Source organism: Xyrauchen texanus, chromosome 39 (assembly GCF_025860055.1).
Source record: "Xyrauchen texanus isolate HMW12.3.18 chromosome 39, RBS_HiC_50CHRs, whole genome shotgun sequence".
NCBI lineage: Eukaryota > Metazoa > Chordata > Actinopteri > Cypriniformes > Catostomidae > Xyrauchen > Xyrauchen texanus.
In genome coordinates this window covers 35,221,293-35,245,322 of record NC_068314.1, presented here as the reverse complement: position 1 = coordinate 35,245,322, position 24,030 = coordinate 35,221,293, and the positions used below count along the sequence as shown (strand labels likewise).

The 24,030-nt window shown below is 40.6% G+C and overlaps 1 protein-coding gene across 1 annotated transcript in view; it reads right to left on the bottom strand.

The window, feature by feature from the left end:
• The window catches only part of LOC127632797 (voltage-dependent P/Q-type calcium channel subunit alpha-1A-like), a 132,602-nt gene that overhangs the window by 41,977 nt on the left and 66,595 nt on the right, over positions 1 to 24,030 (bottom strand). Inside the window, exons 25-37 of the mRNA XM_052111570.1 lie at positions 23,077 to 23,176; positions 22,827 to 22,987; positions 18,922 to 19,062; positions 18,180 to 18,381; positions 17,742 to 17,906; positions 15,468 to 15,578; positions 15,090 to 15,173; positions 7,773 to 7,889; positions 6,354 to 6,419; positions 6,096 to 6,193; positions 5,846 to 5,996; positions 4,913 to 5,040; positions 1,308 to 1,404 (exon numbers count right to left, since the gene is read on the bottom strand). Of these exons, the coding sequence (XP_051967530.1) occupies positions 1,308 to 1,404; positions 4,913 to 5,040; positions 5,846 to 5,996; positions 6,096 to 6,193; positions 6,354 to 6,419; positions 7,773 to 7,889; positions 15,090 to 15,173; positions 15,468 to 15,578; positions 17,742 to 17,906; positions 18,180 to 18,381; positions 18,922 to 19,062; positions 22,827 to 22,987; positions 23,077 to 23,176 (1,621 nt within the window). The remainder of the gene's footprint in view (positions 1 to 1,307; positions 1,405 to 4,912; positions 5,041 to 5,845; positions 5,997 to 6,095; positions 6,194 to 6,353; positions 6,420 to 7,772; positions 7,890 to 15,089; positions 15,174 to 15,467; positions 15,579 to 17,741; positions 17,907 to 18,179; positions 18,382 to 18,921; positions 19,063 to 22,826; positions 22,988 to 23,076; positions 23,177 to 24,030) is intronic.

Below are 24,030 nucleotides of genomic sequence, written 5' to 3'. Positions count from 1 at the left end.
GCCACGTCTAGCAGAAGTTAGCAAAATAGCTAAGATCGCTTACAGCACCTTTAAGCATTGCCGTTATAATCTCAATGGAGTCTGAGTCCTTCTGGAGCATCTGTGTGTGTGAGTGGGTGTATGGGTACGGTGCAGAAGGGCTGACAAGGTATCCTCCGTTCCCGCTCTCCAGTGGATGTGTGTGTGTTTACATGTGTGTCAGCTGGCTAACACTTTCACCGGTACCCCACAATGTAAAAAGAATGATACAGCAGCTCACCAACACCAGCACTAACAGAAAAAAACCCCAAAACGGACAGCTGTGATTGGCTGTGGCGCACCCACGGCGGGCTGCTGCCGCTAACCTTGTAGGCGACCCGAGCTGGGCACCTCTTCCCCAGGCCTAGCGGAGGACACATGTGCCTGAGCATCTCATACATATCACTGTAACTGATCCTGCCGCTGTAAGGGAGGTGGAGGGTGGGGAGGGGAGGGGTGAGACCCAGAAAATAAATGGAAAAAGGAGGATGATGGATGAATAAATCAAAGGACAAGAGGAGAAACGTTGTGGGGGAGGACACCATGGGCCAAACAGTTCGGAGAATGGGAAAACCAAACAAAAAAGAAATAAGAACGGCAAGAAGGAAAAACAAAGACACACAGGTTACTGCTTTGGTCTAGGTGAGGGGCGGGGTTTTGAGAGCACGAGAGCTCTTGATTGGAGGTTAAACAGGAGGAGGGGAAGCTGGTTTTTAGTCCTAGTCAAAACACTGTTCTATGCGATCGTAGCACGGTCCCATAGAACTGCAGTGGGGCTTCGAACAGGCAAAGAAAAGCTCCGCTGCTTGGTGGTGAACTATGGCAATCACGTCAATGCAGTCCTCTGATCCCCAACCCTCACTTTGTCCCCAAACAAGAACAATGCACACTGTTACACCCAGTCTGCCAAGGCATGGTTCAACAGCAAGCAGAAAAAAAACAGCAAAATGGCAGATTTGTTTTGCTTTTTTGCCTCTCTTTTTTGATTGGCTGTTAAGAGCGATTCATTCCACAGAGAATCGTACAGACTTGGCTGTCAGTGGCAGTGCACGTCATGCTAAAAGGTGTCTGCATTGTCCCGCACATTCTCATTTTTCATATCAGAATGCATATAGAGATGGCGAATAAAAAAAACAAGAATGGGTTTCAAGGAAAAGAAGAAAAAAAAAATGTGATTTTTTTTGTTTTTTTGGGGAAGAGTTTAAAAGACAAAGAAAAAGAAAAGCAACATTCATTCCAGTCTTCAATGCGAGCAGGTGCTTAAGTTTTGGGTTTAGTAGGATCCAAACCTTGCAGGCCACCCTATGAGGACATTTCTTGCCTAAGCCCAGCGGGGGGTCGATAACCCGCAATAAACTGTACATATCCTTATAATGAATGCGCCCGCTGCAAGAAGAATACAGGGAGGTTAGAGGGGGCACACACAGGAAGAAAAAAAGAGCGAAAGAGAGAGACAAGAGAAGAGGAGCACAAAGAACAAGAGTATATATGTAAGCACACATATCCATTGACAAATCACAGACCAAACCCAGTGATGCTCTCTTGGCTGTTCCACTGCCTCCAACCAATAGAAAACTAGATCATTCACAGGACAGTCCCTCTGATTTTGCATTAGCGACTATGTTGGGATCAAATGAAAGACTGCAGAATTGGTACATTCCTGGAAATGTCTCGGCTAAATTTAAACATGCATGCAAGGGTTCTGGTGTGGATGATGCATACGAAATGTCAGTGCATGTTGCAATTCAGCAGAATCAACACTGAATTCTCAAATGCCAATTCAAGTTTGGAAAAAATTGGCGAGGCTGCCCTTGGAATGATCTTTAGTGCTGTCCTGGAACTCAATCCACCGATATGACCGTGCACATGAGAGGCTCTTTCATCTTGGCAAGTCCAATGACTTAATCGAACTGCATACAGCGGCAGCTGTGTGGGTTCTCCAAGTCAAAATACATGAGGTGTATTTTGCTAACATTTATATGCAGTGGCAAGTACAGAAATAAGCTGTGACAGCTTGTCTGTGGAGATGTTTGCCATGCACACCTGAGCCATAAATATGGGAGAATTAAGTCATTGTGAAGTCAGAATCTGCCATGCACAGGGTCTTTGTTCATTGCTTTCATTGCCTGTAGTTTTATATGGTATGACTTGACATTGTTTTCTCTTGTTCAATTGATTACTTCCTCGATACGAAGCTTGCATGATGTCTTGACTATAAAAGATCAACATCCTTTCTTTTTCTTTTTCAATCTTTCTCAAAAGGGGCTTTCACATGACTCACATCAGCGTTACCCAATACATTGAGTTCTGTGAAGCATCAGCCAATGATTACCGGGGAATTTGCTTATATGCAAAGTTTGTCTTTGCAATGACAGGTCCAACTTCTTTTGGACTTTCACGTGCATTTTTACCTCACTAATGATGTCTTTTAGGGTAGGGGTTTTCAAACTGGAGCTAGGGACCCCCAGAGGGCAACAAGGGGTTTATAGGGTGTACATTGAAAACGTCAGAGAAAAATGTGTATAAAATATATATATGTATAAAAAAGTTTAAAATTTAATATTTACCAAATTTGATATTCTTATTTAGGGGGACCATGGCCTCGAAAAGTAAGCGCAAAACAGCAGAAGTATTTAAAAACTTTATAAGGAGATATTGAATGTCTTTATCTAATATACAGTATTTACAGTCCCTTAATGTTTCGGAGCATCCAGAGTCTTCTTATTACTATCTACAATAAATGCACCAAAGCAATTGCTAGGGCTTTATTCTAAGGGATGCACTGACATATCGGCTGCTGCTATTTATCGGCCAAATTAAAACCATTTAATGGTTTTAATTTGTTTTTAATTTGAAAAAGGATTATATGCATGATATGATTTTTTACGCTGATATTTACAATTAATTAGTAACACACTTTATTAAAACTCTGTGAATTTAAATGAGCAATCTAGAAATAATAAGTCACAAAAAACATCTAAAATGCTTTGAAAACAGAACACTTTGACTTTGGTTTGATATTCATTAATGCTGCATGATTGATTAAATTAAGACTGAAATCGCAATATGGCCTTGTGCAATTACTAAACTTCAAAACGCTGCATTTCAAAATATTGTCTGCATTCAGCGATTCAGTCCACGCTTCAGTCAGTGCTGTGCGAGCAAGCGACGCCCTCTACTGGTCATGACGGCATTATCCATTTTACCACTGTAATACAGAATTTAAAAGGGGAAATTAATAAAATAAAAAATGTTGGTTCCTTAGGCTAAACATTTTAAGTGTAAAAATAAGTACTTAAAAAAATTAAAATAATAATAATATCAATCATAACGTTATCATATTTAGTTATTTATTTGTGTATCTTTTTTATCTGTTTATCTTCTTTTTTTCTTTTGTTGTGGCTCTCTTTAAAATTTTGTTTTAATATAATATTTGTTTAATAATGTTTCATAATTTTTTTTTTTTTTTGTTAGAACAGCAAAAGAGCTTTTGTACATCTTTATTCATTTTTAAAGAATAATTCCCAGTAAAACAGTGATCTGATGATAAAATAAGTGGCAAAATATCAGTATCATTATTGGTAGCTTCCAACAAATGTATTTTTGCTCAAATCTGTAGCAGCATTAGCAAAACTTGCCGTGTTTTTAACGTTCTGTGCACACCTACCGCTTTCTTGCCTGGCGAACTCGTAAAATCTTTCTATCATGTGAAAGCCTCTTAAACCCCTTCATCTTTGAATTAAATATTTAGATATTTCCAACTCTTAAAGACTTTTTTTGTGCATTTAAATCTGAACATGCAATCCAGGATTTGGGCCTAGTCTAACATTCTTGCACGAGTTCACTTCATCTTTGTCTAGGGCATTGTTTCTCTGTCAACAGGATCTTTCAGAGCTGGGGTAAATATCCACTCTCCATGTTCTCTTCATGAGCTCCCGCAGAACAGCACTCTAGTGGGAGACAGTGTTGAGTGGGCAGAGAGAGTCGGAGGTAAAAAGTTTGGAATACCGAATAATCGGGACAGTCAACATAGGTGGCATCGAATTAGACAAAAGAGGTCACATCAGCCCTAGGTGATCACACTTTTAGAGGGTTTGAATAGAAGGCATATAAAGACAAACATCTGGATTTTAGTGTGCTTGACTAAGTGACTAAGGAAAGTGCTTTATCTTAAATAGCCGGCGAAAGTATTATGGGGATCTTTATTAACGTATATCGTATCTCTGCATCTGCCTCGTATTAGCCATGATGCCCAGCACTTTGGTTGAAATGAATGCATTGGGACGCCCATTTACATTTATGCCTTTGGCAGACGGTTTTATCCAAAGCGACTGTAAATACACTAAAATTAGAAAAAAACATCTTAAAAAAGTTTGAAATGACGCCACGAATGTGGGACAGTCGTAATTAAAAAAAATACAAATAGCTAGAAATCGTTTTCACACGACAAATATTGAAATGGTTTGTGTTTATTTCACTCTTTGTTTAGTTGATCAAAGTATAAAACATGTAATCATTTATATATTTATAACGTATTTTTATAGATTAATATTGAAAGTCTGGGTCTAGCACAAGGCAATACAATCTATGCATACCAGGCATTTGAAAAGTACCAAAAATAAATAATTAATTAATAAAATAAACTTAATCTAACAACAAGAAATAAAAACTGTTAGTTTTCATAAAGTCATAAATCTTGATTAGAATTGATGTTAGCCTTTCAGTATGTGCATGACAAGCATTCAGCATCTTTAGCATTAAATGTAGACCATCAGTTGAAGCGTTACAATTAAACATAATAAGGTGTGCCTGTAAGAGAATGAGAGTGTCTATAGATATGTGTGTTTATGTAAGTGTGGGTCTGTAGAGATGTGTTAGTGTGTGTGTAACTCACCAGGCAGCGGGGTCGTACTCTGCCCATATTCTGACATACTCATCCAAATGATGTGGTCCCAGGATGGAAGAGTCCCTGGTCAGGTACTCAAAGTTATCCATGATGACAGCAACAAACAGATTCAGCATCTACACACACACACACACACACACACACACACACACACACACAGTTTGGTTTCCATGTTTTATGGGGACTTTCCATAGACATAATGGTTTTTATACTGTACAAACTTTATATTCTATCCCCTAAACCTAACCCTACCCCTAAACCTAACCCTCACAGAAAACTTTCTGCATTTTTACATTTTCAAAAAACATAATTTAGTATGATTTATAAGCTGTTTTCCTCATGGGGACCGACAAAATGTCCCCACAAGGTCAAAAATTTCGGGTTTTACTATCCTTATGGGGACATTTGGTCCCCACAAAGTGATAAATACACGCTCACACACACACACACACACTCTCACTCACACACACACACACACACACACTTCAGAGGGATAGCTAAATGTGTGTCTCTGTGCTTGATTCTGAAGAGTTTTAATCAAGGAATCATTTTTCTAGGGAGGGTAGAGTCACATGGGGTAACCTCCTCGTGATCACTATAATGTGGTTCTTGCTCTCGGTGGGGTGTGTGGTGAGTTGTGCGTGGATGCCGCAGAGAATAGCATGAGCCTCCACACATGCTACGTCTCCGCAGTAACGCTCAACAAGCCACGTGATAAGATGCGCACATTGACGTCTCAGACGCGGAGGCAACTGAGATTCGTCCTCCTCCACCCAGATTGAGGCGAGTCACTACGCCACCATGAGGACTTAGAGCGCATTGGGAATTTGGGAAAAAAAATTATGACATGACGAATATTGACTTAATTTAAAGGGCATTTGGTCAAAATTCAAGAACTACTGTGTACTGAGGTGTTCTCACCAGGAAAGAACAGAGGAAGATGAAAGAGACAAAGTAAGCATAGGCAAAGTTGCTGCCACACTCTTGTCCCTCATTCCCAGAGTCTGGATCACACGGCATCCCTCCAAGACATGCCAGCATGATATCGTGCCATGCCTCGCCCGTGGCACTCCTGTTACCAAAACACACACATCCTCATAAGATCTATTCAGCAGAGAGAAGACAGAAAGGCAACAGAGAGGAAAGCACCACTGAAAGCCAAAGGACAAACCTAAAAAGGAGCATGAGGGCCATGATGAAGGTTCTGAAGTTGTTGTGTTCATTGATGGCTCTCTCTCCCTCTTCATCCAAAGCCAAGTTCCCAAACAACTAGAGCATTACAGAGAAAGTGAGAGAATAATGTGCAGAGTGAGAAACTAGTGTGTACGCTACACCACTTATGTATGTGTTGATGGATGGTATATGTTTCAATTAGTCCTTTAAAAACGACAGTGAGGTTAAAGCCCTTTTCAATCATAACACCTGTTACCTGCATGCCAATGATGGCATAGATGAAGAACAGAATTGCAATGAGCAGGCACACATATGGCAGAGCCTACAAACAGTAGAGAGAGACAGAGAGAGAGAGAGAGAGAGAGAGAGAGAGAGAGAGAGAGAGAGAGAGAGCGAGAGAGAGAGAGAGAGAGAGAGACAGAAATTAGATACCTAAATCATCAGAGTTCTGTAGACTGATGGAAGATACAGAGGTCTGTATGTGTGTGTGTGTGTGCCGATGACTGGTACCAACGGTGTCAAGATCGGCCTCTTTGGAGGAGGCTTGTGAAGGACGCTACTGGCCAGTTGGAGGCAGTCGCCCTCCAACAACAACGGAAGGCAGAGGAGCGACGCTCACAACAACGAGCAGAGCGTGGGGTGGCTAAAGCACAGCAAGTTGGCACAGTAGGGGGCACAGGTGCTGGATTAGCCAGTCATCTAAGTAAGTCGACCCGTGTCACCTGTTGGATCTGTCCCATGACCTCCTGCCAGTGGGCGTTCGACACTTCACGTGGACTAAACGTGCACATAGCCTGGCACAAGAATCGTGGTGACGTCACGGCCTCTTAGTGGCGAATGGCGGTTGTTGTTGTTGTTGTGTGTGTGTGTGTGTGTGTGTGTGTGTAATATATAACATCTAATTTATAAAGTCAATAAATTATAGTATATTATTAAAAAAGTAATATAAAATATATATATATATATATATATATATATATATATATATATATATATATATATATATATATATATAAATTGTTTGTTTTATTTATTTTTATTATATATATATATATATATATATATATATATATATATATATAAAATAAAAATAAATAAAACAAACAATATATATATTTTATTTTTATTAATTTTTTTATATTACTTTTAAAGCCCAATAAACCCCACGTTCCAATTTTCATCATGAAAAAATTGCTAAATTTTTTAAGATTTGTTTAAGATTATTATTAAATTATAAATAAAGTTAATATTTTGAATATATTTTAACATTTAGTTTCAATCTATTCCATCTTCCAATTTTCAGCATGAATGTGTGTGTATATATATATATGTACAGTATCTCACAAAAGTCAGTTCACCCCTCACATTTTTGTAAATATTTGATTATATCTTTTCATGTGACAACACTGAAGAAATGACACTTTGCTACAATGTAAAGTAGTGAGTGTACAGCTTGTATAACAGTGTAAATTTGCTGTCCCCTCAAAATAACTCAACACACAGCCATTAATGTCTAAACCGAAATAATATCTAGGCAAAGAAAATTCAGATTTTATTTTCTACAATGTTGTTGTTCCTTGGTCACATCGAACTTGTGAACAGGCCTGTTGGCTCGACAACATGCCAATATGTAGCCTATGAATTAGTGTGGTCATGCATGTTTGACTTTTTGTACCTTAAAGGACTGCACGAAGGTCCAAAGCAGAATGCGAATGGTCTCGCCCTGCCTCAAGAGCTTAATGAGACGGGCTGCTCGGAAGAGTCTCAGAAAACTCAGGTTTATGAAGTTATTCTGGGGAAATGGTTTGAGAAGATGCATTTGGAGAGACAGAGACAAAGAGACAGAGGAGAATATTCCAGAATAAAAGAGAGTGACAAAGTCAAAGAGTGCAAGAGAGAGTACAGAGTGAAGATATCAAGGGATAGAGAGAGTGTGCGAGTGTGAGAAAAAGAGAAGATACAGCAGAGAGATGTGAGGTAAAGTGGAAAAGAAAACATCTGAATCAGTTCCCTTAATGATAATGAAGCTCATTTAATTTACTGATATTTGAAAAACAAATAAATAAACAAAATGTGAAAAGAGAATCTAGAGGGAAAGAAGAGGGTTAAAGTAATACAATGTACAAAATAACAAAAAAATGGGACTTATATCAAGTTATTTAAAAAACAAAACTAAAAGAAAAGTGACTGAAGAGGGGCTGAAGAAAAATATAACACTGAATTGAAACAGTCATCATCCAATCTTATATTAAAGCATACACTTTTTTTATTCAAATGCACTGATCTGTTGAGACAGGCAAGCCACAAAGTATGAAAGCAGCCCGGTGCGCCATATTATTTAGGCCTTAGCCCACTTTTTCAACCATCTATTCATTTTTTCTCATAGAAGAGTTGTGGACCAAACCAACAGGCATTGAGGTGACTCACAACTTTACAAAGCCAAAAAGTATTTGAAAATTGGACAAAAAGACAAATGGACAAGACTGTGCCCTTCACGTCTTTCATGAGGGAATGAACTACAGTCCCGTAAAGCATTACGAATGACGTAATACAATTAAAAACAATGTAAATATTGAAAACAATTGATTTAAAGTTGTTTATTATACGTATGTAAACAATATATTTTAGCTTTATTGCAATATATTCATATATATGCAAATATATTAGTAGTTGGAGAGTGTAGAGAGACTGCAGAGCTCTTTTGGTGCACTTTGTTGGCCATGATTTTCTGATTGGTGGAGTGTTTCTTTTCAGGATAACGGGCAGTGTCGTTTTTCATCAGGAATTCCGCTATTAAACACGATTTTAAAAAAAATATCTTGAAATAATGGAAAATGTTGTCTTCAATAGAAGCACATCCCATTAATTAACAACCCTGGAGCTCACGGTATGTCTGTCTTTAAAGGTTTTTATTACACGGCTCTCTGGAATCCTGGATTCGGATTGGTCAATGGCTCCATCTAGTGGTCTGATATTTCTCAGTAACAACCGCACATCTATGTTTCAGACCATATTGTAGGGTATTTCGATCCATCGTTCCTGCTTCTCGGATCACTGTGCGATCTCTACAAGTAAGCTTGTAAAATAGTGTCATCTAAAATCAATGTTGCATGTACATTTATTTATTTATTAGGCAAGTAGTTCTGTAGTAAGATGAATAATGAGCAATCAGACGGTCATTAATTACAAAATAAACCTGTGGCAGGGCCAGGTCGTGATCCTACACACACATGACAGACATGTCCGTTAACGATCTCTCTCTCCCGCACGATCCTCTGCAGTCGACCTTTAACCCTCACATAGGCTTAATTAGCCTAATACGGGACCGGGTGTGTAGGATCACGACCCGGCCCCGCCCTCCTCCCTGCCACAAAACACTATCAGAACTTCAACACAAACCGGAGGTGAAATTTCAGTTGATTTATTTCTAATCACATAATTAAATAATTTCAATGCAAATCAATATTTTATGTTAATGTATTTATTTATTTGGTTAGAAGCCGTGTAATAAGTGGGATAATATACAGTCATCTGGTTGTTTTCACAAAATAAACCCCTTCAGGTTGGTACAAGTGTCCTGGTCACCCTATCAGGGTTAATTTTGCAATAACAACCAGCTGACTGTAAATTCTCCCTTATATAAATTACTGTTAGAGATCCGTTCCCCTATGGAAAAAATGAATGGGATTTTTACTTCCAGAACAGGACTGTTGCGCTCTATACAGGCATACGAAAATAGAATACAGATAGCGTTAGCCAATGGGGATTGGCTGTGTTGGTCATGTGACACTCAACGTTCCCATCCACACAAAGATCAATGCCGCATATAAATTAGTCATGACCAATGTGTTATTTTAATTACGCTTCATTTTCTCCAACACATTTCTAAATCACTTGCTTAGACCGTAACACGTTGCCTTAATACATAAAAATCAGTTGTGTGGACAGGTTATTGAGGCTCACTCCCCCATTCCAGCATACACATATTTCAATGAGTGAAATGTAACGGCCTCTCCCATACAGAGGAGGGAAAACAACAGTGCAGAACAGGCGGTGGAGTGGAGCAAAAGAGGAGAGAAATAATGAAATGAAAGTAGACGAGCAATCATGCAGCTTTTGCTAAAGTGCATGGCATTCAAGTCACTTGCTTGAAGACTTTTAACTGGACAACTAATAGTACTATGATCAAATAATATTGCTATGGTCACTGAACGAAAATTTAGAGTGGAAATGCAGGCTAACAGAGAGCATGAGTGAATTATTGAAATGCATCACAACCACTTGTGAATGCATTTAGGTTAATTTACTTCATGAAACTCATAGCAGGCATAGTTCCATGAAAAATACAAATTCTCTCTATCTTCGTGGAACACAAAAAATGTTCGGCAGAATATAAGGCCACGTTTTCCAACTCTTGTTTTCAGTTCCCGAGCGTCATATTTTTCCAAAGTACACTCACCTAAAGGATTATTAGGAACACCATACTAATACTGTGTTTGACCCCCTTTCGCCTTCAGAACTGCCTTAATTCTACGTGGCATTGATTCAACAAGGTGCTGAAAGCATTCTTTAGAAATGTTGGCCCATATTGATAGGATAGCATCTTGCAGTTGATGGAGATTTGTGGGATGCACATCCAGGGCACGAAGCTCCCGTTCCACCACATCCAAAAGATGCTCTATTGGGTTGAGATCTGGTGACTGTGGGGGCCATTTTAGTACAGTGAACTCCTTGTCATGTTCAAGAAACCAATTTGAAATGATTCGAGCTTTGTGACATGGTGCATTATCCTGCTGGAAGTAGCCATCAGAGGATGGGTACATGGTGGCCATAAAGGGATGGACATGGTCAGAAACAATGCTCAGGTAGGCCGTGGCATTTAAACGATGCCCAATTGGCACTAAGGGGCCTAAATGCCAAGAAAACATCCCCACACCATTACACCACCACCACCAGCCTGCACAGTGGTAACAAGGCATGATGGATCCATGTTCTCATTCTGTTTACGCCAAATTCTGACTCTACCATCTGAACGTTTCAACAGAAATCGAGACTCATCAGACCAGGCAACATTTTTCCAGTCTTCAACTGTCCAATTTTGGTGAGCTCTTGCAAATTGTAGCCTCTTTTTCCTATTTGTAGTGGAGATGAGTGGTACCGGTGGGGTCTTCTGCTGTTGTAGCCCATCCGCCTCAAGGTTGTGCGTGTTGTGGCTTCACAAATGCTTTGCTGCATACCTCGGTTGTAACGAGTGGTTATTTCAGGCAAAGTTGCTCTTCTATCAGCTTGAATCAGTCGGCCCATTCTCCTCTGACCTCTAGCATCAACAAGGCATTTTCAGCCCCCAGGACTGCCGCATACTGGATGTTTTTCCTTTTCACACCATTCTTTGTAAACCCTAGAAATGGTTGTGCGTGAAAATCCCAGTAACTGAGCAGATTGTGAAATACTCAGACCGGCCCGTCTGGCACCAACAACCATGCCACGCTCAAAATTGCTTAAATCACCTTTCTTTCCCATTCTGACATTCAGTTTGGAGTTCAGGAGATTGTCTTGACCAGGACCACACCCCTAAATGCATTGAAGCAACTGCCATGTGATTGGTTGATTCGATAATTGCATTAATGAGAAATTGAACAGGTGTTCCTAATAATCCTTTAGGTGAGTGTATATGGTAATGGAGAGAGTTTTTTGAAGCACTTATTTGATTTTGATTTGATTTGATTTATTAGACAAATTAGTAGTGAAAAATACACTCATTTGTCAAGGATAACACAATAAAGTTAAAAAAAAAACTTATTTCCATTGTGGTCCTTATTTGACGAAAACCCAGTTCAAATGTACATGAATTAATTTCAAATGAAAACGTATTAGTAAGGACATGTGTGACACTTCTTTTCTACCCACTCCGTACAGGACTCGAACCTGCATCTCTGGCATGGGAGGCGAGTGCGCTAACAAGGAGGATAAAGGCTCTAGCGTCAGTCACTAGTGCACATCTTGAGGTCAGGAGAGTGAGGTTTATACACATTGCACGGCTATATATCAGCTGGCCACCGTTACAGTCACCCCCTTAACCTCACTCCCATGCGGGTCACGGCACCATTGTGACACTCTTGTTCAACCCGCTCTGTACGGGACTCGAACCTGTGTCTCCGGCATGGGAGGCAGGTGTGCTAACAAGGAGGATAAAGGCTCTAGCGTCAGTTGCTAGTGCACCTCTTGAGGTCAGGAGAGTGAGGTTTATACACATTGTACGGCTATATATCAGCTGGCCACCATTACAGTCACCCCTTAACCTCACTCCCATCCGGGTCACGGCACCATTGTGATGCGCTTGTTCAACCCGCTCTGTACGGGACTCGAACCTGTGTCTCCGGCATGGGAGGCAGGTGCGCTAACAAAGAGGCTAAAGGGTAAAGCCTCTAGCGCCCTCTTGAGGTCAGGAGAGTGAGGTTTATACAGATTGCATAGCTATCTATCAGCTGGCCACCGTTAAACATGGCCTTAGCTCTGAGTCACCATTCACTGGAAAAAACTAAAACAAACTGCATCTTATTTTGTCCCTACAATGAAAGCGAATGGTGACTGAGATGAACAATCTGCCCAACATCTCCTTTTATGTTCTACAGAAGAAAGAAAGCCAGACAGAATAACATGAGGATGAGTAGATGATAACAGAATAGTACGTTTTTGGGTGAACTATCCCTTTAAATGTCGATCATTTCAATTTACCAAATTTGGCCCGTTGTGTGTGGCTTCAATGTTAATTTACTAATAGAGTATATGAACATTGATGAGGGCATTAATCGAAACTACATTTGGGAGAGAGCACGCAATCTGATGGTCAAGCATCCCTGGTGTCAGGGGTCATCAAACTGGAAGCGCATGCTTTGAAGAAGGGAAGAGTGAGGCATTTGGGCTAATGGATGCATTAAAAGCCGAGAGAAAATTACAAACCAACCAGATTCTACGTGTTGTTGCAGTTGATGGATGCATTCATGTACAGTGAGTGTGTGAGGGGTTTTGAATGGGTACACATGAGATGGAAGATATGAGAGTTCATAGTGCATTTTTTTTGTTTTGTTTTGTTTTGGATTGGATGGGTTTATCGCCAACAAATCAGAGGAACAAAGAAAGCATGTAAAAAGATAAAACAGGAATAAGTCGTTATGGATACAGTCAACAGGCTGATTAATCAAACACAGATACGGTGGGTACTGATTCACTTTTCAGGCTGTTCCAGTGGTCTAACATTTGAGCAGACCGTAAAATACGAGGAAAGAATATTTTGACCTATAAAGCATTTTTAAAAAGCTATATTCGGCCTCCTTACAAATACAATCCTGAAAGTGTTGTCCTGTATTGCACTGACCATGGGGACAGCCTGTAAATTTCAGCGTAACACATCAAAATCTCATTTTAAACACAAGGCATCCAAAAAGCACAGATAGGACACAAACCAGCACAAATACACACTCAAACACTCAAATTTGCACACAAACAACAATACAAAAACACAAAACACTGAGCAATCACATGAACACTTAAGGAATGTTCCGGTTTCAATACAAGTTAAGCTCAATCGACAGCATTTGTGGCATAATGTTGATTACCAAAAAATAAAAACAAATATATTTTCATTTATGCATTTGGCAGATGCTTTTATCCAAAGCGACTTACAGTGCACTTATTACAGGGACAATCCCCCCGGAGCAACCTGGAGTTAAGTGCCTTGCTCAAGGACACAATGGTGGTGGTTGTGGGGATTGAACCAGTGACCTTCTGATTACTTTTGTATTATGTGCTTTAGCCCACTATGCCCCCACCACCTAATACAAAAGTAAGATGTAAACTTTATACATGGTAATATGATTCTAATTTGATAAAATCGCTCATTAGCCTTATCTGTGTAATTATTTCCAATTAAAGGGTTTTGTTGTCATGGCAACAAGTTTCAATATTGGCCATAACTTTACACGGGAAAGGTTAGTAAGCGATTGCATTGCTAAAATCATGTTAACATGCATATTGTTTATGTCTTGTAGCTTTACTTTTGAAACAGTATTATAATGTTTTTGGATTAGCCCCATTCACTTCCATTGTAAGCAGGGACGGATTCTGACTTGCAAAGGCCCTGAGGCCAATTATCTCCAAGGGCCCCCTCCACCCAAATGTTGTTGAGTGGGGGGGGGTTGTTCGTTGTTCATGGTCATAAGTTGTTGAGCTGGGGGGATGGGGTTGTGTTGGGGTGGGATGTTCATTGTTCATGTACAAAAGTTGTTGAGCAGGGGGGATGGGGTGTTCGTTGTTCATGTCCAAAATTTGTTGAGCTCGGGGGGGTGGGGGACTGGGCTACAGGGATTTGTTGGTCATGCCCAAAACTTGTTGGGGGGGGGGGTTTTGTTCGCTGTTAATGCCCAAAAGTGTATAACAGTCAAGGGCCCCTGGGCACTGGCCCCATTGGCCCGGTTGGTAATCCATCACTGATAGTAAGTGCCTCATTGTAATCTGGATTTTTGCTTTTTGCTTTTTTATGATCATTTAATTTTTTTAATAAACAAGGGAAATCAACATTATGCTACAAATGCTTTCAAATAGGCTTAACTTGCATTGAACCCAGAGCATTCCTTTAATGATGTGGAAGATTGAACAGGTAAATAACAGAATAAGATATCAGTGTCATTGTGATAAAGACTGTCACTAAACAAAACCACTGCTTGATTTGAAGTAATTATTAGCGCTCTATACACATTGTGAACCGCAATAGGTTGATTTACTGAATGCATGCTAGTATTATAACACTTGTATACAGGAGTGTAGGTATGCAACTTTTGACTTTTTACAAATATATTTACTGCAGTCATTTAAATGTGAAACAATTATATAAGTGGATATATGCACATCTGCCTATTCAGTCCCAACTAGTGCACAAGTCAAGATGCAATCTTGATTTATAAACTTGTATTGGCCTGTCTGCAAGTGCACTTACCCCTAACTCTGTCACTAAAATATCTGTGATGCTGCCGAGAACGGACACAAAATCAAAAATATTCCAAGCATCTCGGACGAAATTCTGCAGAGAAACAAAAGGAGAACATGTGTTAACCAATCACATTGGAGTTCTCTGGGAGCAAGGGCCCGAATCACACAATCCTGTTTTGTAAAGTCTATTAAAGAAGTGCAGCCAATCAAATGGCTTTCACCATGAAGACTTGCAGACAAGGTGTGCATTAGATAGCAGTAGATGTCGGGAAATATTTTTTTCAAGCAAATTTTTCTAAAGGGGTTAGGAGAAGAAAAAATGTTTTTACGGTGAGTAATGCTGGAAGAGCTGGAGGTATGAACATGTGTGTTCAGTGAGACTTACTTGGGGGCCAAAGGCAATGATTTTCAGAATGCACTCCATGAAGAAGAGTATGGTGAACGCAATGTTCAGGTTCTTCAGGACTTCATCATATTCCTTTGAGGCTTTGTTATACTGTAAAAGCACACAGTAAAGAAAATTCAGGCCCTCATCCTGACTAATGCACAAGGACATTACGTGTATTTCATTATGTTACATTCATTAATTTCATTTTTTACATTACTTTGACTAAAATCTCACATAATTCTCACAGTAGATGAAAAATATATATTCTAGTTGACAATAATGAGCAAAATGATGCTCAGAAAATATTAAAAAAAAATTTAAAATGTACAGTATAAACATTTAAGTATCTAAACATGCATCAAACGTGATTTTTCAACACAAAACAACATGAGAAGAGCTGAGCTATAAGACCCCACTAGGACACTAATAGGTGGTTGCTAGACATTTGTTTAGGGTGTTTTGGGTGGTTGCTAAGGCATTGCTAGGTGGTTGCTAAGCGATTGCTTAGTGTGTTTTGGGTGGTCACTAAGGCATTGCTAGGCTGTTGCTTGTGTGTTCTGGGTGTCGCTAGGGTAACTAAGTCATTGCTAGGTTGTTGCTTATGTGTGCTGGGTGGTCGGTAAGGTAATGCTAGGTGGTTGCTAGATGGTTGCTAAGTGTGTATTGGGTGGTTGCAAGGATGTTGCTAGATGCTGCTAGGGTGTTCTGGGTGGTTGCTAAGGCATTGCTAGGTGGTTGCAAGGCGATTGCTTAGGGTGTTCTGGGTGGTTGTTAGGGCAGTGCTAGACGGTAGCTAGGGTGTTCTGGTTGGTTGCTAAGTCATTGCTAGGTTGTTGCTTGTGTTTTCTGGGTGGTCGGTAAGGTAATGCTAGGTGGTTGCTAGGCGGTTGCTTAGGGTGCTTTGGGAGGGCGTTGCAAGGTGACTGTTAGGGTGTTCTGGGTGTTCGATAAGGCTTTGCTAGGTGGTTGCTAGGCGGCTGCTCGTGTGTTCTAGGTGGTCATTAGGGTGTTGCTAAGTGGTTGCCAGGGGTTTTTTGGGTGGTCGCGAGGGTGTTGCTAGGTGGTTACTAGGGTGTTCTGGGTGGTCACTTGGGCATTGCTAGGGTGTTCTGGGTGGTCACTAGGGCATTGCTAGGTGGTTGGTATTGTTTCTGGGTAGTAGCTGGGGCATAGCCAGGTGGTTGCTAGACCATTACAAGTGTTTCTTGGTGGTTGCTAGGGTATTGGTAGGTGGTTTCTAAGGAGTTTTGGTGGTCGCTAAGGCATTGCTAGGTAGTTTCCACAGTGTCCTGGCATTGCTAGACGGTAGCTAGGGTGTTCTGGGTGGTCACTAAAGCATTGCTAGGGGATTGCTTGTGTGTTCTTGGTGGTCTCTAAGGTGTTTTTATGTGGTCGTTAGATGGTTTCTAAGGTGTTCTGGGTGGTGACTAAGGTATTGCTAGGTGGTTGCTCGTGTGTCCTAGGTGCTCGCTAGGGTGTTGCTGGGTGGTTGGTAGGCAGTTGCTATGGCATTTTGGTGGTCGAGAGGGTGTTGTTAGGTGGCTGCTAGAGTGTTCTGGGTGGTCACTAGGGCATTGCTAGGTGGTTGCTAGGGTGTTCTGAGAGGTTGCTAGGGCATTGCTATGTTTTTGTTATGCATTCTGACTGCCGTTTAGCTTAGTTCAAGCTCACCTGTTCATTTGATTCATTGTCTGTGCAGATGTTAGTTGCAATACTGTATTATGTTTATGTTGTGGGTATACCTGATTAATGTCACATATAGGATGTGTTTGAGTTTCATTGAGTGAGGTTTAACTCATCTGTGAAGTGGGGAAATGGATGGATTATTTGAATAAATTCTTTCTAGATTTTTCTTGAAAGAAAGAATGATAACGTCTTGTTATTGTTGACAAACATTTTTGTTATTAATTTTGTAGATGAGATTAACATCTCCAGCCATTTATATTTAAATGACCATTACATAAAAGTCAGTGTGTGATGTTTTTGGTCTCTGAACTGCTAATTTAAATAATATTTTGTGTCTACCCATATATGCAGTTCCAATAACAATATTATATTCATGATTATATAAATAAGTATGTTTTATACCATTACATTTCCCATGAAAATAATAAAGTATTGACCCATTTAATCGTTGCACAAGTCTAGCCTTGAGCTCATAGCTATTTGTTGATCGAACCACAGCAAGGGACAGGGACAGGGGCAGGGGTTGAGTAGAACTTACTCAGATTATGAGTTGCTGATACATCTAGAAGAAGAAGGATGTCCTACCTTCATCATTAGGACGATTGTGTTGAGTGCAATGAGAGCCATGATGCTGTACTCAAAAGGAGGCGATACCACAAACCGCCACATTCGGTACTGAAAGCTTTGCTTGTTCTGGGGCATGTGGCGCGTTAGAGGTTTGGCATTTATAGCAAAATCAATACAGGCTCTCTGGAAGAAAAAGAGAAGTACAAAAAGCAATGAAAGAAGCAACTGATATATCATGTTTCATGTTTGTTACTGTGGAAAAATCAAAGTGAAAGCTGAACTAGAGTAGGGCTGTGTCTCAAAACCTAGCCACCTGACCAAAATAGGCAGCTCTCTAAATAAACAGTATCCTAATAAGTGCCCTTCATATGCAGCAACTTAAACAACATTAACAACTACTCATTTGCATGTGAGTCAATGGTTTATGCACAGACAAAGAACCACTCATGCAAATACCTCATTCTTTTCAAGACTGTAGTCCTCCATCATCTTGTCTCCTTGCTCCTGGAAGGTTATGATGATGAGAGCTACAAAGATGTTTACGAAGAAGAAGGGAAAGACAACGAAGTACACCACGTAAAAGATGGACATTTCCATCCGGTATCCCGGGCTCGGGCCCTGTTCCTCATAAGTGGAGTCCACAGAGTGTTTCAACACCCTGGAAGAAGGAAGGAGGAAGGAGAAGAAGAGGTAATAAAACAAAAGGGATTTTTAAATGAACTACAACCTTTGGGTTACCAGCACAGATCTTTAACCACTACACCACCAAAGACCACAGGTGAACATGTTGTAGGGGGAGCGTATCTATGTTCCCAGTGTCCTACATTGGCCAGATTTATATGGTACAAACTGAACACATGAAAAAGGGTCCAACACGGACACGTATTGATGCATAACTTGGCTGAACAAGGTCAGATTAGTTCTAATCTTGGGTCGATGGTAGTCCTGGTGGTCCCTAAGCGAATGATGGCGGTACATCCGGCCAGGCATCTGTGGACGCAGCCCCCCCACGGCCGAACGTCCAACACGGACCCGTATAGATGCATAACTAAGCCTCAATTGGCCGATGGTAGTCCTGGTGGTATACGAGCGGTAACCCCCCCCAACGATGCCGAACGTCCAACACGGACCCGTACAGATTGTCATATAAATCTGGGGAACATAGGAATGACCCCTTTGTAGGTGTGTGTTCACTCACTGTGGCCAGCCCTCTCCAGTGGACACAGTAAAGAGAGTGAGCAGGGCCCAAAGCACGTTGTCGTAGTGAAAATCGTACTTCTTCCACTCCCGCTTCTCTGACTTCACCTGGTTTTCATGCTCATACACCAAATACTCGCCCCTGAAACACAAACATAAAGATTACGCATTAAAAATTCACAATATGGATGTATTTGAAAACATTAGTTAGCTACATTAGTGTGGCAGGGCGGAGGGTGGGGCCGGGTCGTGATCCTACACACCCGGTCCCGTATTAGGCTAATTATGCCTCCGTGAGGGATAAAGGTCGACTGCAGGGCATCGTGCGGGAGAGAGAGATAGTTAACGGACATGTCCGTCATGTGTGTGTTTATGTTGTCTTTTAAGATTATCATTAAACCATTATTTATATCGTCAAGCCGGTTCTCGCCTCCTCCTTTCCATGGATCACTTTACACTGGTGCCGAAGCCCGGGAAGGAGGAGGGATGCCCGTCGCGGAGTCCTCAACACTGCCGTCCACCCAGGGGAGCGCCGCTGCCATCCACCGGGGGAGGGAGTAGACCGACCGCCCGGGCGCGGTGAATGGCCGCAGTCCGTGAGGCGAGTGGGGACTGGACTCCCCGACCGCCTGGAGCGATGGAGCCGCTGCCAGGGGCGGAGGAGAGCCCTGCCACAATTAGTTAACATGAACAACAAATACTTACAAAACAAATAGTCAAATATTTACATTTAAAAGTTGCATTTGTGAACGTTAGTTAATGCTTTTTGAACTAACATGAATGGACAATTGTTTATTAATAATTTAAAGGAATAATACAAGTTAAGGTCAGTCAACAGCACTTTTTGCATTATGTTGATTACCACAAACCTTTTTTAATTTGTCCCTCATTTTTTTAAAAAAATAAATTATTTGGATCTGGATTTGAATCAGCAAAATACTCTATATGTTAACATGATATTAGTGTGATAAAATCGCTTTCTAACCTTTTCTGTGTAAAGTTATATACAATTTTATTGCATTGTTGCCATGACGTAACGCCGTAAGCACTAAAACTCTAAAATGATGATTTAAATTTTACAGGATTAATTTCTAATTTTGGATTTAAAAATAATATAAGCTTCACAGTTCTGCCTTTAAACTCACCAAAAATTGGCCCAATTTACTTCCATTGTAAGTGCCTCACTGTCACCTCCATTTTTGTTTTTTTGTTTTTAAAGAAAAGGAGGGACGAGTTGAAATATCGTTTTTTTGTAGTGATCAACATTATGCCACAAATGCTGTCGATTGAGCTTAACTTGTATTGAACCTTGAACATAAACCAAGATTAATTATTATTTTCAATACAATAAAAAATACAATTACGCACTTCTTTTTGGATTATCTGCATATGTATTTGCATATGCAAATAAGCTAATGTATAAAACATTAGTACAGTAAAAACCCACACTTCTTCTAGTTGAAATGACGAAAATATGAGAACGTGATATATGTTGGAGGCAGACTGCTGCCATCTGCTGAACAAAATATAAATCCTGTAACATGACTTGAAAATCATATTGTGACAATAATAGCCAGTAAATGTCTGCAGTGTCTCCTGAACAGGAAAGCGCTTCGCCATGGTGCTGCTACAGAATGAACTGTCAGCAAAGCTCGACCAGGCCACATTTATAACTTATAAGCTGTGGGAAAATGTCTTTGTTTCATAACAGAAAGATGCAGTGTTTTGTCTGGAAGGTGAGGCACCTGCACCTAAGTGTAAACTTTCCAACAGTGGAAAAGGTATACTTTGGTACATTGGGTTCACTCAGAATTTGTTCTTTGATCTTTTGGTCTTTCTGTTTGTGTGCATGAGTGTGTGTGTTCAGTGTTTTCACTTCTGGCTGTGTTAGTCTCACCCACTTATTTCTCTGTGTGTGTATGTGTGTGTAAGTGCGTGTTCTGCACTGTGTTGTGTGTTCTGCCTCCTGGCTGTTTTAGTCTCACCCATTTTTTTATTTCTGTGTTTGTGTGTGTGAGTGTGCGTGCATGTTCTGCATTGTGGGTGTGTTACTGTCACAACCACTCATTTCTGAGGGTACATTTACACGACAGCTAATGTACTAAAAATGAAAAAGTTTTGCATACATAAGACAACGTTGTCAAAATGATCCCCGTTCACACGGATCCGTAACAACGACTAAAAACGCTGCATTATGCATGCCAGGCCAGTAGTTGGCGATGTCACTTTGTAAAGAAACACTGCACGCCTGCGCACGTAAGCATTCTTCCACAGAACGGTGATTACGAACAAGATGGCGAAAGCATTTTTGTCCTGACAGGCGATGAGGTTGCTTTATTACTACAAGTGACCCTGGACTATAAAGTGGCAAAATGTCAGGAAAATGTGGACTAGGAGTCATGCCAGTCTAAGTATTCTGACATCTTGGAGGCATTTTTTGTGAAAATATGGGACGGAAGGAATTCCCGCACGAGAATGAGTCACATAACACAGTCCTGTAGTCCGCCACTGTAGTTTTGAATGTCTCACATGTTGTTTTGAAGTACTCGCACGCATGCCTATAGACTGAACACGTTATACGAGTGTGCATGATGTCATGGTTTTCACAATTTCAAGTTTTTGTATTTTTACACGTAGACAATAACAGCTTTGAAACCCGTTTTCAAAAGTTTGCATTTTCAGGCCCCAAAACTCCATTGTCGTGTAAACAAACGGACAAAATGCATAAAAAGTTTTCAGTTTTTAGTTGAAAATGTTGTCGTGTAAACGGCCCCTGAGTGTGGGTATGTTTAGCATTGAGTGTGTGTGTGTGTGTGTGTGTGTGTGTTTGCAAAGGCAAAAGTTGTTGCTTTTTTAAGACCACTTAGACTTATCAAATCATGCCCAATTTTTTGGCAAGTGGAGGAAAAGTCACCAAGTCTTGTATCGCTCAGATAATGGAAACTATTTTTATTACATCAGCAAAAAATGATTCTGGTCAAAAAGGACAGAAGACCACAGCAGGGTTAAGTGCCTTTGGACCGTGTCCATAAATGTACATCAAGCTGTAAACTTACAAATTTTTGTTTTGTTTGCCAAAACAACACCAAAGCATTAAATTCTGTTGACTTTTAAGAGAAGTATTTTTTTTGGGGGCATTTTTTTACTGTTATGAGGGAACTGTTAGGACATATTTTTTTCTAACCATACAAAATATGACAATATGAAGTCATAGTGTTTCGTCAAATACTCAAATTAATCAGTTCCTTAAAATTAAACTGAATAATCAGATAAGCAGTTACCTATAAAAGTAAATGAACATCAAATAATTGTATGTGATAGGTATATAGTGGGTCTAGAATAGTAAAATAAATATATTCAATCTTACACAATTTCCCACATTTTCTTTTTTTGTGTATGGATTTTTTCCCCCTTTTCTCCCAGTTTGTAATGACAGAATCCACTTTCCTCCCAATTTGGAATGCCCAATTCCCACTACTTAGCAGGTCCTCGTGGTGGTGTGGTGTGGTTACTCACCTCAATCCGGGTGGCGGAGAACAAGTCTCAGTTGCCTCCACTTCTGAGACCGTCAATCCGCGCATCTTATCACGTGACTCATTGTGCATGACATATCGGAGACTCACAGCATGTGGAGGCGATCCACGATCCACGTACAACTTACCACACGCCCCATTGAGAGCGAGAACCACTAATCACGACCACGAGGAGGTTACCCCATGTGACTCTACCCTCCCTAGCAACCGGGCCAATTTGGTTGCTTAGGAGACCTGGCTGGAGTCACTCAGCACACTCTGGATTCAAACTCACGACTCCAGGGTTGGTAGTCAGCATCAATATTCGCCAGAATTTTCATTCTTGAACTGTTCCTTTAAGGACAAACATCAACTGTATCACAGGTCTCCTCACCTGCAGTCACGGGCGAACTCTTTGGACTCATCGGTGCAGTAAAAGAATCGCCCCTTAAAGAGCTGCACGGCCACCACGGCGAAGATGAACATGAACAGCATGTAGACAATGAGGATGTTTAACACGTTCTTCAGAGAGTTGACTACGCAGTCAAATACAGCCTGTGAGAGAGACAGCACAGGAATTAGCAGAGTACACAACGTGGCGTGTGTTCAAAGTCGTGTCTGTGTTTCTGCATTTGTGACAGTACTTTGAGCTTGGGAAGACGTTTGATGGTTTTCAGAGGCCGAAGCACCCTTAGGACCCTCAGGGACTTGATGACGCTGATGTCTTTCCCCTTACTGCTCCCCCTGTGGATTGGAGGCCAAACAATCAGACAATCAACATGCTGTGTGTTGACAGGAAGAGTGGGCATTTTTTCTTCATGACATTTCAAAGAGCTTTAAGAGCTTCCTTTGTGCTCTAAATGCAGAAGATCTCCTTAAAATCACCATGCAATAGCTAATACAGCATTAATATTGTATTAAGACGTTATACTGTGGACTACTTTGGTGAGGAATGTTTGTTAGTTTGTTGTTTATCTTCAAGCATTTCTTCACAGGCCTTCAGATTCAGGATCCTCATGACCTTCTCCGGGCATTCCAAAAGCATAACACATTCAAGTAAGTATCGAAACTGTCAGGCATTTTCTGGTGCAATGCCCAGCCAAACCTCTTTCTTTCTTTTTGTTTTGTTTTGTTTAGCTGTGTTAGGGCAGACAGGGGAATGGAGGTCTGGGGATGGGTGGCTGTTTGTGCTAATTGTAGGAAACATGACAGAGGGTTCATTGTGATGCAGTAGGCTAGCTGACTTCAGTCCAACTCTATCTTGTCCCTAGAAGAACTTGAGGAAGCTCAAACCAGGAGACAAAGACAAGTTCAAAGGACATTTCATTGCATTCAAAACCGATAAGGAAACAAAAGGAAACACTTCTTATTTTCTGCCAACAAAACACATCTGGATTTTTACACCCAAAAAATTCTTTAACCAATGGTGGTCATTTTTAAGAATTTATCACCCCATTGCCAACACTGGACGTGACCGTTAACGCATCATGATGGACGGAAGTTTGTCTACGCTGAACAAATTCTCTCGGAATGTTCCCAAAATGGACCAATCAGCTTGTGGCAACACTTTAGTGAATCACTATGGTGGGTGTTTTTTA